The sequence below is a fragment of the Pogona vitticeps genome, chromosome 10 (genome assembly GCF_051106095.1).
Source record: "Pogona vitticeps strain Pit_001003342236 chromosome 10, PviZW2.1, whole genome shotgun sequence".
In the NCBI taxonomy this organism is placed as follows: Eukaryota; Metazoa; Chordata; class Lepidosauria; order Squamata; family Agamidae; genus Pogona; species Pogona vitticeps.
Genome location: NC_135792.1, coordinates 24,996,598 through 25,012,646, shown reverse-complemented (window position 1 = coordinate 25,012,646; position 16,049 = coordinate 24,996,598). Strand labels below are relative to the sequence as shown.

At 43.5% G+C, this 16,049-nt stretch overlaps 1 protein-coding gene across 2 annotated transcripts in view; it reads right to left on the bottom strand.

The window, feature by feature from the left end:
- The window catches only part of GNAO1 (G protein subunit alpha o1), a 137,029-nt gene that overhangs the window by 21,128 nt on the left and 99,852 nt on the right, over positions 1 to 16,049 (bottom strand). For both annotated transcript variants that reach the window (XM_072980956.2, XM_072980957.2), the window contains exons 4-6: positions 15,473 to 15,633; positions 6,802 to 6,930; positions 5,323 to 5,452 (exon numbers count right to left, since the gene is read on the bottom strand). In XM_072980956.2, coding sequence (XP_072837057.1) covers positions 5,323 to 5,452; positions 6,802 to 6,930; positions 15,473 to 15,633 — 420 coding nt within the window. The remainder of the gene's footprint in view (positions 1 to 5,322; positions 5,453 to 6,801; positions 6,931 to 15,472; positions 15,634 to 16,049) is intronic.

Here is a 16,049-nt window from a genome sequence, read left to right as displayed (position 1 = left end):
ATTCCTCGCCCACCCAAAGGGGAAACCAGTCTGAAGTGAGGGGGGTAAAACATCCTGGCCAGATGTGAAAGGAGGATGGTTTTGAAGGACGGGCCAGTCTGGGGAGACATGGACAGTTCTAAGGGTTTTGAAACATCGCCGAGGGACCCACGGATGCCAATTTGGTAGTTAGCCAAGAAGAAACGACTCAAAGCACCATCACTACCATGGCCAAAAGACAGTCGTACGGTTTCCAGGTTACGTGAAACAAAACAAAAAGAAGCAACACAACACCTGCAACAAGAAGAAAACCAGGGCCCTGAAGGCTACTAACATGACCCTTTTTTAACCAGCTTGCTTCCTAGACTTTTCTGCAGACGGTTATTCTACCCAGCACAAGTATCCTGCTATGCACGTCTACACCACACTGTAGAACTCCTTGTACCTTTTTGCACAAATATCACTTTTGTACATTGTTCTCCTGGAAGTAATGACAGCACCTTTGTATCCATGTTCTTTATAGAACCATAAACCCAAAGACCCAAGGAAAATAACGGATTTCTCTACAAACGTTTGGTAAATATCGCGAAAGCTTATTTCTTCGTTCTGGAAAGACCTCGGCAAGATCTCCCACCTTTTCTGCATGTAGGTTGTGTTTTGGAAATTGGATGCATGAGAGGGCACAGCCATGCTGGGTTTTGCTCACCCTGAATGAGAGACAGGCGGGTGTCTTCACAAAACGGGTTCTGACGAAGTACTCAGTAGAAGAGCAAATGCTTTACCTGAAGAGGTCTCATGCTGAATCAACATCCCCTCTGGACAAAACTGGGGGACAGAGAACATAAAAGGCGCCCATAGAAACTCCACGGAACCCATTGCCCATCAGTTTACAGAGTGAATGGAGCAAGGATTCTGCAGCTACAAGCTAAGCCAGCCTCAAGTGATGTCACGGGGCCAATCGCATCCCACCAACCCTTATAAAACTTCCAGACTTTTCCCAGCTTCCTCAGTTTCAACAAGCCACTCTTCCACACAGACCTGGCTTCTTGTCCCTCCCTTATTTGTCTTTAGCTTTCCAGTCTGGACAGACGTTGGGGCTGAAAAAGTACAGTCGTGCTCCGCTTATCTATTGCCCCGCAATGCGAGGAATCTGCTTTAAGACGGTGTTTTTGTGATCGCAATTGCGATCGCGAAATGATGGTCTAAATGGGGGAATTTCACTTAACGATGATGGGTTCCCTGCTTCGGGAACCGATTTTGCTTTACGACGATCAAAAACAGCTGATCGTCGGGTTTTCAAAATGGCCACCGGGTGCTTAAAATGGCTCCCCACTGTGCTTAGGGACGGATTCCTCGCTATACAGGCACCGAAAATGGCCGCCGTATGGAGGATCCTCGCTGGACAGTGAGTTTTTAGCCCATTGGAATGCATTGAGGGGTTTTCAATGCGTTAATTTCGCTTTACGATGTTTTTGCTTAACAGCAATTACAGCGATTTTCCTGGAATGGATTATCGTCGTTAAGTGAGGCGCCACTGTAGAAAGTTGTTTCTAAATGTCAGAGCCTGTCATTCTGACCACAATGATCTGCAAAGACGAAGAGAAGAGAAAGAGCAACCAGGTGATGGGGCGTTTCCTTCTCTTCCCGACCCTAAACGTTGGTCCCCTCCTACAAGCGCTAAGTCCGCCAGTCATCCAAAGCTGGAAGGCCCTTGGAAACCTGTGTTTTGATCATAGAGCTGCCACGTTTCTGTCTGAGACTAGACTCTAGAATGGAAAGTGAACACTGGACAGACCCAGGAAAAATATTACTGCCCAGTCCTTACAGATGATCCTGTTTTATTTGGACTCCAGCGAGCAAGCTCTTACACACACACACACACACACACACACACACACACACACACACACACACACACACACACAGAGAGAGAGAGAGAGAGAGAGAGAGAGAGAGAGAGAGAGAGAGAGAGAGTTTATGCCCTCTCTTTCTCTTAAAATAATCAAGGCAGCAAAAAGGAGCCATTTCAAAACATTTGCTGCAGCAAGGTGGCTGCGATTACTGTCCACAGGTCCGCATTTAAAAGACACACAAGCTGAGAATACTTTCATTCTCTCAGCCATTTACAACAGCAATTAGCCTGATATCATCTTAAGCAGCAGCTTCTCCCAAAGCTTGCTGGGAGCGATACATCTTTAACATCCCACTGAAAAGCAAGAAAAGGCATCTCATGGTTCTGGTGCCTCCATCGTTAAGGCCCTGTTCTTTGGGCTCCCATGAACTATATTCTGCAGGATGTGACACAGCGCTTTAGACATGGACACTTCGTGCTCAGATTAGCTCATACAAGGTGAAATCCATATCAGAAACACATTTTCCCCATTCTTTTCATCTGCCGCATGACGGTGTGTTGGCCGGCTGGCCGGCCTGCAAACATGCACATTTAGAGTCGTATTTAGCTGTGGTTTAAAGAGAAAAAAACACACAAGGGAGAGGCAGCTGAGGAAAAGACATTGACTTTTAGAATGCTTGTGACCATTGTCATGAAAGTTGAAATGACGTCGCGCTCACGGACATGATCCTTGGTTTCTTTGCCAGCTGAGCACAGAATGAGCTACCTTTCACTGCAAGCGTCTATTGGCAATTAATTCTTTCAATTCACATCCTGGCTTGATATATTTATCTGACCAGTCTATCAGAGTACTGAGCAAACCCCTTCCCCCCCCCCCCACACACACTGAGGTCCTCTCCCCTGGATTTTGAGGACGAAGTGAAGCCTTGAACCCATTACTTGAGTCAGAAGGAAAGCTGATGGTTGACACCAAAGGCAACACACCAACAATGCTTGCTAAGCAAGTGCTTGGTTTTACATCCCCGGCGATGGTCAGACTCAGGCAGGACCATAAAGCCACCATCATTAAACAGGCATTTGTGATGCAATGAGGTATGGATGACTTCCCCACATTTTTAATACAAGCGTAGGGAAGCTTCAGTTTTCAGAAGCCTCAGCCATCAATGGTAAGAGTTTGCAGAAGATGGAGCCCAAGATATCCACACATTCAAAAATATAGGGATGTGCCTTTTGTTTTTCTGGACTCCAATGCCCAGAATTCTCCAAGAATTCCCATGGCAGAATTCATCCCATCTACAGATACCTATATTTTGCTCACCTGGACCAGGGTATCTCTCCGGCCTTTCTTCCTGTTGTCAATGCACGAAGAAGAAAGCTTCCATGGTGATTTATGGGGGTTGCAGTCTTGCTGCCCTTTAGAAGGCACCTCCCAAAGAACGGCAGCTCCCAAGACGCAACACAGCAGCTTTCTTATTTGCGCATCAACAACAAGAAGGAAGGCCCGAGACAGCCACGGAGACATACAGAGTGAGCCTCTGGTCCACATGAGTGAAATATAGGCGTCTGTAGGTGGCCGTTCATGGACTGGAACTCCTAGAATTCTGTCTCTGGAATTCAGAGTGGACCCTCCCCGAAAAATATGAACGGCGCATCACAACCCAAATATCCCCCAGTTTTCTTTTAATCGTGGCTAAATGTCCTTCAGCTTTCCCCTGCATTCTGCCTACATTCAGGCATCTATCTTTTTTATTTTAACTTTTTCAATGTTTTGAAACATTGCAGCATTCTTACAGCCGGTAGAGTATATCTGTGCAACAGTTTGATTTGCAGTTCGATGTCGCTTTAATTTCCACGCCTCTCTCCCTTGTAACCTCACGATCTGTACTTTGGGGTGAGAGAGGACATTACATACTTATAGCAGGTTGATAGCAGTTTAGCTGCCGGGGCTGTGTTCCAGAGACGCCATATGATTTATTATTTATTTATTTATTGGACTTATATACCGCCCCATAGCGCTACAAGCACTCTCCGGGCGGTTTACAATTTTAATTATACAGGCTACACATTGCCCCCCCAGCAAGCTGGGTACTCATTTTACCGACCTCGGAAGGATGGAAGGCTGAGTCAACCTTGAGCCGGCTACCTGGGATTTGAACCCCAGGTCGTGAGCACAGTTTTAGCTGCAGTACAGCGTTTTAACCACTGCGCCACGAGGCTCTTCGATCTGTCGTTTGATGAGGGACTTAGAATTCTTTGCTAGAGAGCAATGGTCGGTGAATGACAGCAGCCATGGACCAATCTAAGTATCTCATCAAACCGTATTCCCCAGCATCCCTTAGGATGGAACCTGAAGAAGCATCATACTGCGAGGAATGTATGGTGTAGATGCACTTCTATGATTATCTCAATAAGAGCTCTAGTCTCCTTCCCTGACTTCTAAGTAGCCCTCTGAACTACAAATTCCAGAATTCCTTAGGATGAAGCCAGAATGCTTAAAGAGCTACAGTTTTAACTGTAGGTCAGACACATTCTTGTTAGACAGGAGGAAGGCTTCAGAGGCCCCTGCCTCTATGCATTTTCTTTCCCCAATTTCAGCATCAGAAAGATTCAAGAAGACATCCATGTGCAAAAGGGGGCGGGGGGGGGGAGAGAAGAGAATCTCTACACCATAGCTCACAAATTTAAGAAGCCAAGCAAGCTTTTCAAGTAAACACGACCCCACTCTTGGCAAACAAAGGGTGAACCCTATTGTGTGAATCACCCTTGGAGAACGTCTGTGTGCAGGAGAAGGAAGATCTGAAAAACGGTCAGCCACATAAAATACGAGGAGCTGAGATACCAGAAGGAGGAAAGAGAGCAGATCCATTAAGAGCACAGCCAATGAGGAAAACGTAAGTCTTCATTTAAAAACAAAAAAGGAGGAAAACAAGAGAAAGAAAATGAAAATGAGACAGGGTTAGTACAGCTAGTGAAATCAAGGCTTCTGTGCAATCTTCTGCATGCTGTGGGCACCAAAGTTGGTTAATTAATAACAGTATCCTCACTTTCCCTCTATCTATCTATCTATCTATCTATCTATCTATCTATCTATCTATCTATCTATCTATCTATCTATCTATCTATCTATCTATCTATCTATCTATCTATCTATCTATCTATCTATCTATCTATCTATCTATCTATCTATCTATCTATCTATCTATCTATCTATCTAGTTGAATCACTGACCAACTTCAAGAGTGCAAACAGCTGTGTTACCTGGGCTAATGATATCCTGCTGAATGGAAGACTTAAATCCAAGTGTTGATGCTACAATGGGATCTGCGTAGCATTTGCGACTTAGTGGAAGACGTGTGAGTAACAAAGTATATTTGTTAGATCCATTTGTTCTGTGAACCGACGACGGTCTGCCAGGTGACCTCGGACCAAGTGAGGTAATCAGAAAGGCCACGACATCATCTCGGGGACTCTTTGGCCCCAAAGATACTCACCGTGGTCTCGTCTTCGTGGAGCACCTGGTCATACCCACTCAGCGCGACACAGAAGATGATCGCTGTGACGTCCTCGAAACAATGGATCCATTTCTTGCGTTCTGACCTCTGACCACCAACATCAAAGAGCCTGTTGAAGAAACAGGGAGAATCCTTTACGACGAATTGGGTCCAAAGAACCAGATCTTGGGGACGCCCGGGTGCAACTAGGTGGCTGAATGTATGCCTGGATAGGGTTGCTTAAGGTGAAGTGTGGTATGCCATTTGGGGTCATCTTTCCATCCACAGACAAGGATCGGGTGAGGTTATGGGGCAGGAAACTACACTGTAGCTCAAATGACCCTATTTAGTCCATTCCTCCTTTTAAAGAGAAAGAAGAAAGAAGAAGGAAGAAGGAGGAGGAGGAGAAATAATTAAAACAGGATCCCTCTCTTTGTTCCCTCCTGTCTCCCTCTCCATGGAGCAGCAGGAGGAAACTTTTAATTATTTTTTTCCCCAAAATCGAATCATGCTAAATTGACTTGCCGAGCAATCAATTCTATACTGATTCAACGGGCTTTTTTAAAAAATAAAAATAAAAAATCCCACAGACATTTTGCATCTTCTTATGTTTCCCGCCCTGGGGTGGGAGAGTGGGAGGAAGTTTTCTATTTATTTTTAACTGGTTTGATGCTGCAGTGTGGCTTCAAGGAAACTGTCATCTGCTATGACAATCACATACTTCCAGCATTAAAAAAAACACTCCCCTTTCCAAGTTCATGCTGTCTGTATGTAAGGTATAGTTTGATGTACTGTATAACTTGACCTAGTGAGCAAGGAGAAGCAGAACGGCCAGATGAGATTATTTGTTTGATTATTTGTTTGTTTATTTATTTACAATATTTATGTTCAGCCTTACTCCTAAAAAGGGCTCAAGGTGGCTTACATCATGAAAAAGAAACAACATTAAAAGCTAAAACTATTATGATATTTAAAAAGAATTCAATAAACATACTATTAAAGCTAGTGGATAAAAACATCGACAAAAACACATTAGAAATAACAACAGAACAGTCCTATTCAGAAAAGCACCTCTTAGATAGCCAGTCACTAAGAAAATGCCTGCTTTTTGAGCCATTTTTTTCTTTGATCCTTTTTTTAAAATACGTTTTTCAAACTAATCAGATTTTTTTTTTTACAAAAAATGCTGAAGGTAATAAACTATTTTGCAATACAAGGTACTAGAATGTGTCTGAGGAGGTAGACTGTATCCACAGGTTCATGGCGAAGTATATTTGCTAGTCATAAAAATGCCATAACACGTTAACTTTGCTTTTCGTTGCCGGCAATCTAGAAAGGAGATTTGTTTTGCCAGCCGGTATCTGGGGTTTATACTGTATGACGGTGCAGGACATTTGGTGCGTCGGGTGGAAGCATTGAGGGTGCAAACTGCATGGAACCGATGCCAGCCTACTCTTAACTTTTAGGCACTGCACTAACCTGAAGTGGAGGTTTTTGAATGTGAAATGGGTTTCTACGATGCCTGTGGTTTTCACCCTGGTTCGAAGAATGTCTTGCTCCGTCGGCTGGTAGTCTGCATTTCCAATTCGATCTAAACTATCTAGGTAGCTGTAAAAGGAACACACCACAAAAGCTTTAAGGATAAAACATCTTATCACTGTTGTTGTTTGCAATGAGTGCTTTAGAAAACTCTTCAGAGAAGGGGGGGATACCACAACTAAAAGTGTTGAATAGATCGGAAAACCAAATCACAACACAGGAGCCATCATGATGGCTATCGAAGTTCTCCTCCAAGCAACTTGGCCAACGACCACTCTCAGATGTCTCCTTGCTTGTAAGCCTAATGAGGCAGGGGCCTATTCTTTCATTATAGTAGGACTCCCCTATCTGCAGGTTCCGCATCCATGGATTCGCTTATCCGCTGGGTGGAAATATTAAATAAAACCTCCCTGAAATATATATTTATATGTATTTACCGGAATGTAATTTCCAGAAACTTCAACTGGAGGGAGCTAGAGACCATGCTATGTATAGGGTTCGCTGTTATCTGCCTATTGCCTTGTTGCTGTTAGAACTCTACATTTTACAAAGACTCTTCTAGTACTGGTTTCTATGCATGCCCGTTTGCTAGCAGTCATTTATTTAATTTTTTTAAAATTGAGAAGATCTAGAGAATAGAAAAGAGATATATAGGAGGACTATTTGTTTGTTTGTTTGATTGATTTATATACCACCCCATTAGTGTATTAGTGCAAATATCTACTGATATTTTTCTCATCTCTTCTCTAGATCTATATGCAGATTGGTATTTCTAGGCTTCGTTCCTCCTTCTTCCTGTGAGATTACTTCCTACTTCCTGATGCTTCTCAATATAGGAGGACTATCTATCAACCTGGTTGGCCCCCGTCAAAGCTGAATGCGGGCCTCAAGGGGCTCTGGGCCTGATCCAGTGGGATTCTTGTTCAACTCATCAGAAAGCGAGCCACTCTTGGCTTCGTTGGGGCCCCCTTGGCTAATTACGTTCATTATTCATTTCCAGGAACAAATTGCAGAGAACTACGTCTCCAGCGGCAATGTGCAAGGTCTGCATGGAATTACTCCTCCTGCACCCTTGGGCAAGCTTTTTTAAAAAGGCGTTCATCACGCTTTGGTGACAGAGGCACCCACCTTTGATGAAGCAGCAATGGGTAGGATAAGGGTTTGGGGAAGCTGAATCTTTGTCACAAAATGCCTCCTTTCGATTCCTTTCAGAGTTACCTATTCGTCTGCCGAATCGCAGTAGCTGTTGGTTTTTGAGGGTCTTTTCCATGAATGGGATCAGGGCCCCAACATTATTAATACCTTGCTCGTTGTACCAGTCACTTTGCCAAAGAAACACGGATCCGACTGAGATACAAACAAAAAACACCTCCTCTTTTCCCAGAAGGACGTTTTAATGTTTAGCCAAGTTCTGTTTATTATATTTACGATTTATTGCACATTTTAAGGACATACACATGTAGACAACCTGTTAAAAAAAAAAGGAGGGGCGCAACCACACAAGAATGAGAAGACCGCTCCTTTCTTCCTATCCACAGCAACAAGAATTCTTTTCTCTCTCTGTTTTGCATGAAAGCCCCTAATTCTGCCAAAAGTTAAAAAGTGATAAGTGCACACCAGCAAAACTAGAGTTTTTTCTTTAATGACTCAGATTCAAGTTGCGACTCAGAACCGACCCACCCTCTCCCTTTTTTTCTGGGGGAAAAGACTTGTTTTCAATAGGGACTCAGACATGGGGCTTGGGACTCTGGGGAGCTTGGTACCGACAGCTTGGACCATGACCCAAAGACTCGCCAACTTCCCTGGAAGCTGCCACCTCATCTGCTTTGGGCTTTGGATGATATGATAAAATGAAAATCCTGGAACTAAGCTGCATTGTTTCCATCTTGAGAATATGGAGACCTTCCAAAATGATGGCCCAAATCATGTAATACTAGACAACTGGGAGGACATTAGCCTAAATGATCATCTCTACAGCTGCCTCAAGATTAAAACAGCAGTTGATGCAGTGGAATGAGGCAGACCTGCTATTATCAAGAGGAAACATCTGTCATGCGGGCTCATAAGGGCTCATTCTGCCAGCAAAGAAGATTTCATCCAGAGATATACAAGAAATCCATCCACTTTGCAGTGGCTGTATTGGGAATTGAGTTCCACTCAGGATCTCCAAATTTCCATATTGCTGGCTACCTCTGGTGGCCTCTGATAAAACAGCCACCCTTCAAATGCATGGTTAGACCAATGCATCCCTTTCAAATATTTGGAAAAAGAGAGAGCATAACACAAGCATCCATTGCCATGGGGAAGAATACATGCAAGCAATTTAAGGCCAAAAACCTGTTGCACACTTACTCAAAAGGTGTAAGATTTAGTGGTGCATTGCCTAAGTTAAGAAATTTCCATAGGCATTGCATACCAGATTGTGCAACTCAGCACGCAGCAGACAATGTCCGTGGAGATTTCTTAACTTACAGCAGTTAGCTGCTAAAAGTTATGTCTTTTGCCTAACTGCATAACAGGATTTCAGCCTATACCGTATGATCTTGAACCAAGCCGGGAACTAGGGAATTGCCTTTACTAAGATGATTTTTTATTCTGGCAAGGAGGACATAATGAAGCTACATTTAAGAAGGAACATACTAAGTGGGAATAATATCAATTTTTGTGTGTATTGTCAAATATTGTGTGTATTTGTCAAATTGACATCTGATCGTTCAGCCTGGAGGCAGGCAGTACATCACGGCCTCTCCCAATTTGAAGAAACCCTTGTCCAGCAGGCTGAGGCAAAGAGGAAGTCACAAAGGAAGCAAAACCAGGGAGCTGGACAGGGGACAGATTGGATTTGTCTCCAGTGTGGAAGGGATTGTCACTCTCGAATTGGCCTCCTCAGCCACACTAGACGCTGTTCCAAGTCCCCCATACAGAGCACGATACCATAGTCTTTCGAGACTGAAGGATGCCTACTGTCAAATATGGACTTTGATAGGCCTACCGTATATGGCAGAATAAAAAAATATGTAACTTAAATGGAGCACAAAGAGGTTGCTTTACAAAATGAATAGTCCTAAAATAAGATTAAAAAGAAAAACACCAGGGTATAAAAACAGAGGTTTCCATCCGTATGTAATGGGCAATCTTTTCTAGTTATTTCCTAGCTACTTTATAAGGGAAGCATTGTGAGTTGAATTCCCATTTCAGGCCACTCTCTCTTGCCAAGCAGATGATTTTTTTTAAAATGAAAATATAATAAAAAGGAACAAGTAATGTAACAAGCCACCTCCTTTCAATTAAAAGCACCCTAATGAGTAACAATAATTAATCACTTCCAAAACACTGTAATGAGTAATGAGGATGAATTACTTGTAAAAAAAGGTAATGTCATCAGTTCTGGACAAGTATACACAATGTAGGCTGCTCTCTCTCTCTATCTCTGCATGCAGAAAAGAATAGATTTTGGCCTACACCCAACCCGTAAACTCAGTGGAAGGAGGCAAGGATCAGACATGGTGATGGGAGAAGCAGGAAATCACAGGTGCTGGGCGGATAGAAATGTTTACAATTGATCACTGGATGCCCACATGCTTAGATCTCCCAGCAACTACATACTAGGTGCACACGAGAAGTGGCCACATCACCCAACCTCTCAGATTCTCCGAGGGACAGATGGTTGACTGCAGTTCAGGGAGCAACCACGCTCAGCCGGAAGGCCCATAGCTCTGACTCAGCGCAGCACCACTTCTCAGATCAAAAGGCTGTGCATGACAACAGAACTGAGCTCAGCACATGGGAAGCAGAAACCATGTGCCAAGATGTGCAACCTTCTCTGGAATTATGTAAACAATGGAAACTGTCTGATCCACGTTACATAAGATCTCTCAACAACAACAACAACAACAGTAATAATAGTAACAATAACAATAACAACAACAACAATATAACAATGATGATGATGATGATGATGATGATGATGATGATGATGATGATGATGATGATGATGATGATAATAATAATAATAATAATAATAATAATAATAATAATAATAATAATAATAATAATAATAATAATAATAAATAATTAATATTAATAATAAAATTGTGACATATGGTGACCTTTTCCAGGTAGGGAATGCTCAGAAGTGATTTACCATTCTCTTCTTCTGGGGTGTGTTCTGGTGCTCTGCAGCTTGCCCAAGGCCACCATGGCTCACTCTACTTCACAGGAGACACAGTGGGGAATCGAACTCCCAACCTCTAGCTCTGCAGCCAGATGCCTGACCCACTGAGCCATCCAGCTAGCAGATGTGCCATTATTTCCACAGTAGCCTTAAGAACGTTGGCCAGCCTTGCGATGTCTCACTCTCTGTGCTTCTCTTCTGTTCCGGCCGCCAGCTGGAAGGTCCTGATGTAAATTAATCTCTCTCTCTCTCTCTCTCTCTTTCTTACAGTCAGTGCTTTATCCTGGTTCACTGGAAAGGTCAACCAACCGAGATCTCATTGGGCCATGGCATGGTGGTGCCACGGGCCAGCTCTGTGCAAACCTGACTTCCTGCCAGATTGTGTGACTTCTCTTGCCATCTCGTGGCCCGTAGGAAATGGACTCCTGGCCTCCGTCCAGTGCAACCCTGCAAGCGGTCTGCACAGCCCTTTATGCCGACATATGGCACTCCCCTTCTTAATACAGCACTTCCTTCTTTTGGTATCAACACAGGGGCATTCTGAAGGGCTGGTTTCTGGGAACCCGAATGAAGTTCGCGTTTTAGAGTGGCGTGGCTCAGTTACTTCCGCTGATCCCTCCCCTTCGTTGTCTCCTTGATGGCTTTAAGTTAGTGGGGGCTGGAGGCACTGGGATTTTTTAGTCTGTTCCTCCTGATGGTGCCATAGACACACACACACACACACACACACACACACACACACACCCCTGTGAGTGTGACATAGATAAAACAAGGGAGGGAGGAATCTTCCTTCTTCTCAAATCTCTCTCTAGCCCCTCTTTAATACACTCCTTTTGTAATGTAACAGAAACTTTTAAAGTTACTTCTACATGTATGCATTGTTCTCTATCTCCGTCTTGTGCTGCTAATGATGTTGAGAAGGCACTCTTCTTTCTAACCCCCTTTTTTCAGTATAGGAACAAACTTCCATAACAACTGCCTATCTGAAAAACAACATTTATTTCATTGTTGTGGGTTTTTGGGGCTCTTTGTCCGTGTTCCGAAGGTTGTTCTTCCTAACATTTCACCAGTCTTTGTGGCCGGCATCTTCAGAGGACAGGAGTCAGTATGTTGTCTGTGCTCTGTTGCAGTTTGTTGGATAGTTGAGTATTTATAGCTGTGGGATCAGTTTTTGTCCTTTTCAGGAGATGGGTGATTGTGGTGATCAGCGTGTTTTTTGTTGTGAGTGTATTGTTGTGATAAGAGGGAGAGATTGTCACTGTGATTGATGGGTGTCATTAGCTAGTTTTTGTGTGCAGTGATCACCAGTCTTTGTAGCTGAGTAGAGTTTGTTGACCTTTTGCAGGCTGTATTTTTCAGTTCTGAGAGCAAGGCTTTGTTGAGTTTTAAACTTTCTTCTTTTTTTAAATTGAAATTTTGCTGGTGTTTGTGGATTTCAATGGCTTCCCTGTGCAGTCTAACATAATGATTGCTGGTGTTGTCCAATATTTCAGTATTTTGAAATAGAATTTCATGTCCAGCTTGTTTTAGGGCATGTTCAGCTACTGCAGATTTTTCTGGTTGTTTTAGTCTGCAGTGTCTCTCATGTTCTTTGATTCTGGTGTGGATGCTACATTTTGTGTTTCCAATATATACCTGTCCACAACTGCAAGGTATCTGGTATACTCCTGCAGTGGTGAGGGGGTCCCTTCTGTCCTTTGCTGACGATAATATTTGTTGTATTTTTGTGGTGGGCCAAAATACTGTTTGTAGGTTGTGTTTTTTCAAAAGTTTCCCCATCCAGTCCATGACTCCTTTGATGTATGGCAGAAATACTTTATTTGTGGGTGGCTGTTTTTCCTCTTCAGTTTGGTGTTGTTTTCTTGGTTTGATGGCTCTTGTGATTTCATTTTTGGAGAAGCCATTTGCCTGTAGGGCCCAATTCAGATGGTTGAATTCGGTGCTGAAAATTTTGAGCTTCACAGTTCCGATCTGCACGGTCTACCAGTGTTTTGATTATGCCTCTTTTTTGCTGTGGGTGGCGGTTGGAGTTTTTGTAGGTACCAGTCTGTGTGGGTGGTTTTTCTGTAGACCTTGGAAAGTATTTCTGCCATACATGCATGTGATCAGGGGAGGTGATGGAGCATCGGGGTGTCATCTGAATGCCCCACCCGGCTGCAAATGTTGAGTAATGGCTAAGGGGACCCTAGCATGCCAAGCAAGGGGAGTTTCTGTTAAAGAAGTCATTAGCTACAATTACCATGCCAGAGTTCTTCCCGCTCCCTGGCAATTAGTTCTCATCATAGCGACTGTGTAAAAAAAGAGAGGGCGGTCAAGGTGCCCACAAGGCAAACTCCAGAGACCATGTCATACCTTTATTAGGCCACTCCAAAATGCAAAATATCTTTGCAATATTGTTCTAATCTTTAGGTTTGCTCTAAAGAAAGCCCTGCTGCCATAAGGGCTGGGAAGGTTTTTTTTTTCCCAAAAAATGTAGATCTATTTTCCTGTTTCATCAAAGGAGCAATTATAGTTGCTTGTTTGGAACTTAAAAACAACAGCAATTGGAATGATGCCAGCTGCTGACTTAGGGCAGAAAATATACTCTTTCTATGTCCATTTTGTTGTGAACACAGCTGTGTGTGAGCCAGCTCTTGAACCATGCGATATTCCTGCACCGTAGCCCGCTAAAATGTAAAAGTAACCTTTGGAAGACAACACAGCAAGAAAAAAAGAGAAGGAAAATATGGGAAATAAAATCCTACAGTGGAATCCAATAAACTACAAGAAGAAAAAAGAGAGGTTTTTTTTGGGGGGGGGACAGATATGGTTAAACTTTCTCATCCTGTATCTATGGGATCCAAAGAATCTTCCCAACAAGAGACCACGGGCCAACAGATCTACTGAGTTCCCAAGATTTCCACTGACAGGCGTCTTCGTGGCTGAGTTTGTTGGCGCAGATGGGAGACATTTTAATAAACACAGGACACCTTTATTTGGATTGATTTTCCACTTAGCATCTGGCGTAGAGTAAAGGTACTGTTTAGAGAAGCCCATGCTCTTACGTGCCAGTTTGTTTCTTTTGTGCATAAAGACGGGGATAATAAATCCAGCCCCCCCCCCATCAAGGAAGCCCAGTGGCAAATCGAACTCCCAACCTCTAATGCCACGGCCAGAGTTAATCCAGTTCTTGCTAGAAGCTTATTTTGTTTTTAAGCAGAGGTCGGGAGAAAGAAAAAGGTGGGGAAATGGTCAAGGGCTAACGAAATAGCAAGCGGGTCATGAGTGAGTTGTCACTAGTGTTCTCATCTGGTGTTAACTAATGCACTTAGATCTCTGTGGTTTGGAGATGGGGATGAAAAAGCCCAGGCAGGGCTGGCGTGACCCTGAATTTTTGACAGGCTCTTATTTCTCAGTGTTAAAAAACACCCGAGGGGCCGGGACAGTAAAAGATCTGAACATGTTGTGGTGAGATGATATTTAAGCGAGGCGGCAACCTTGGACGAGCGCAAGGAGATCTTTGGCTGTAAAGATTCAGAGGGAAGGACGATGACCATGGGCTCCTGGATCGCAATAGCAGCAAACGTAGAGCAAATCCAGCTGCGGATGCCTTTGCAATGGCTAGTTCTGCTGGCTCGATGACTCTGTAGCTTAGGTCACTGGCTGTGGAGCCAGAGGTTGGGAGTTCGATTCCCCTGCAGGGACTTTCATAGAGGTCAGAATTCACAGACTTCAATATTGACGGTCCAGAAAAGACACAATATTATAAGATTCCTCCCCACCAATGCCTTCTCAGTATGGGAAGCACAACTGAGGAAGTCGTACACAGATTTGAACGAGAAAATATTGGACCGTGTCGCTCCATGACATTGGCCCAGAGTTTTCGGACTAGAAAAGGGTGGCGACTCTGGGTTTGTACGCCCGCTCTTGAAAATTGTGATGGGGTTTCTAATGCATTGCTTTCTTGTTAAAAGCAAATGCGTCTGCGGTTGAGAAGGACCATGTTTTAAAACACTACTATTTAACATTAAAGGTGTTGTTTTCAAAACGGTGTCCTTAATATGCACCTGTCAAGCTCTGAAACCCTTTACGTTTAAAAAAAAATAGTGTGCACATGAAAGAAGGATGGAAATGGGTGAATACAATACAACAGGACACCTGCATCCGTGGGGGATCGGTTCCAACCCCTGTCCCAGTGGATGCTGAAAAACACAGATTAGAGCAAACACTATTTCTCTAGGGAACCCGATGCAGAGCATGGTCTCTGGCTCCTTCTGGTGGCCAGTTCTAGTAACTTCATCTTTAGAAATATATATTTCTAGATTTTTTTCTTTTAATATTTTCAATATTTTCGGACCGCAGACAAGTGAACCAGCAGATAATGAGTTGGCAGACAGGAGGGGCCCTACTCTCCTTTGAAGCTGCAGCATCACATTTGGGGCATGCCAGAATACTCACTACTGAGCGGAGTCATTGAGCTGATATTCCCGGGACCGGTTGAAGCATTCCTGGAGGCCTGAGTCTGCCCAAAGCCTCATCATGGCTGACAGCAGCTCTGGGGAGAAGGGCTCTGTGTCCTCCATCCGACTGACCACATCGCAGACCATTTTCGCATCAGCCTATAGACAGAGAGAGAAAGAGAGAGGAGAACCCTCCGTCACATAGGTAAATTGCTATGAGAAACCCCAAGAACGCACAAAAGGGGGAGGGAAGCTCTGTCGTTTCCCAATTTGCTTTCATTCCTATAATGGTCATTGCCTTCAGTTTGATTTTATTGTTAATTTTAAAAAAATGCCACCTGTTTTGTGATGAATTTCAGCAGTTTTGCTTGTCCCAATTTCTGACCCGTCCTGTTGATTTCAGACAGAGATCCGGGTGCCTTTAATCTCATACAAACTTCCGTCCTTTCTGTGTGACTGACATGAAAAATTGCAGGTCTTTTATTTTATTTAATTTATTTAAAATAATTTTTTGCTCCGCCTGTCTCCTTGCGGACCCAAGGCGACTTACAACACTGAAAGAGAATATTGAAAGT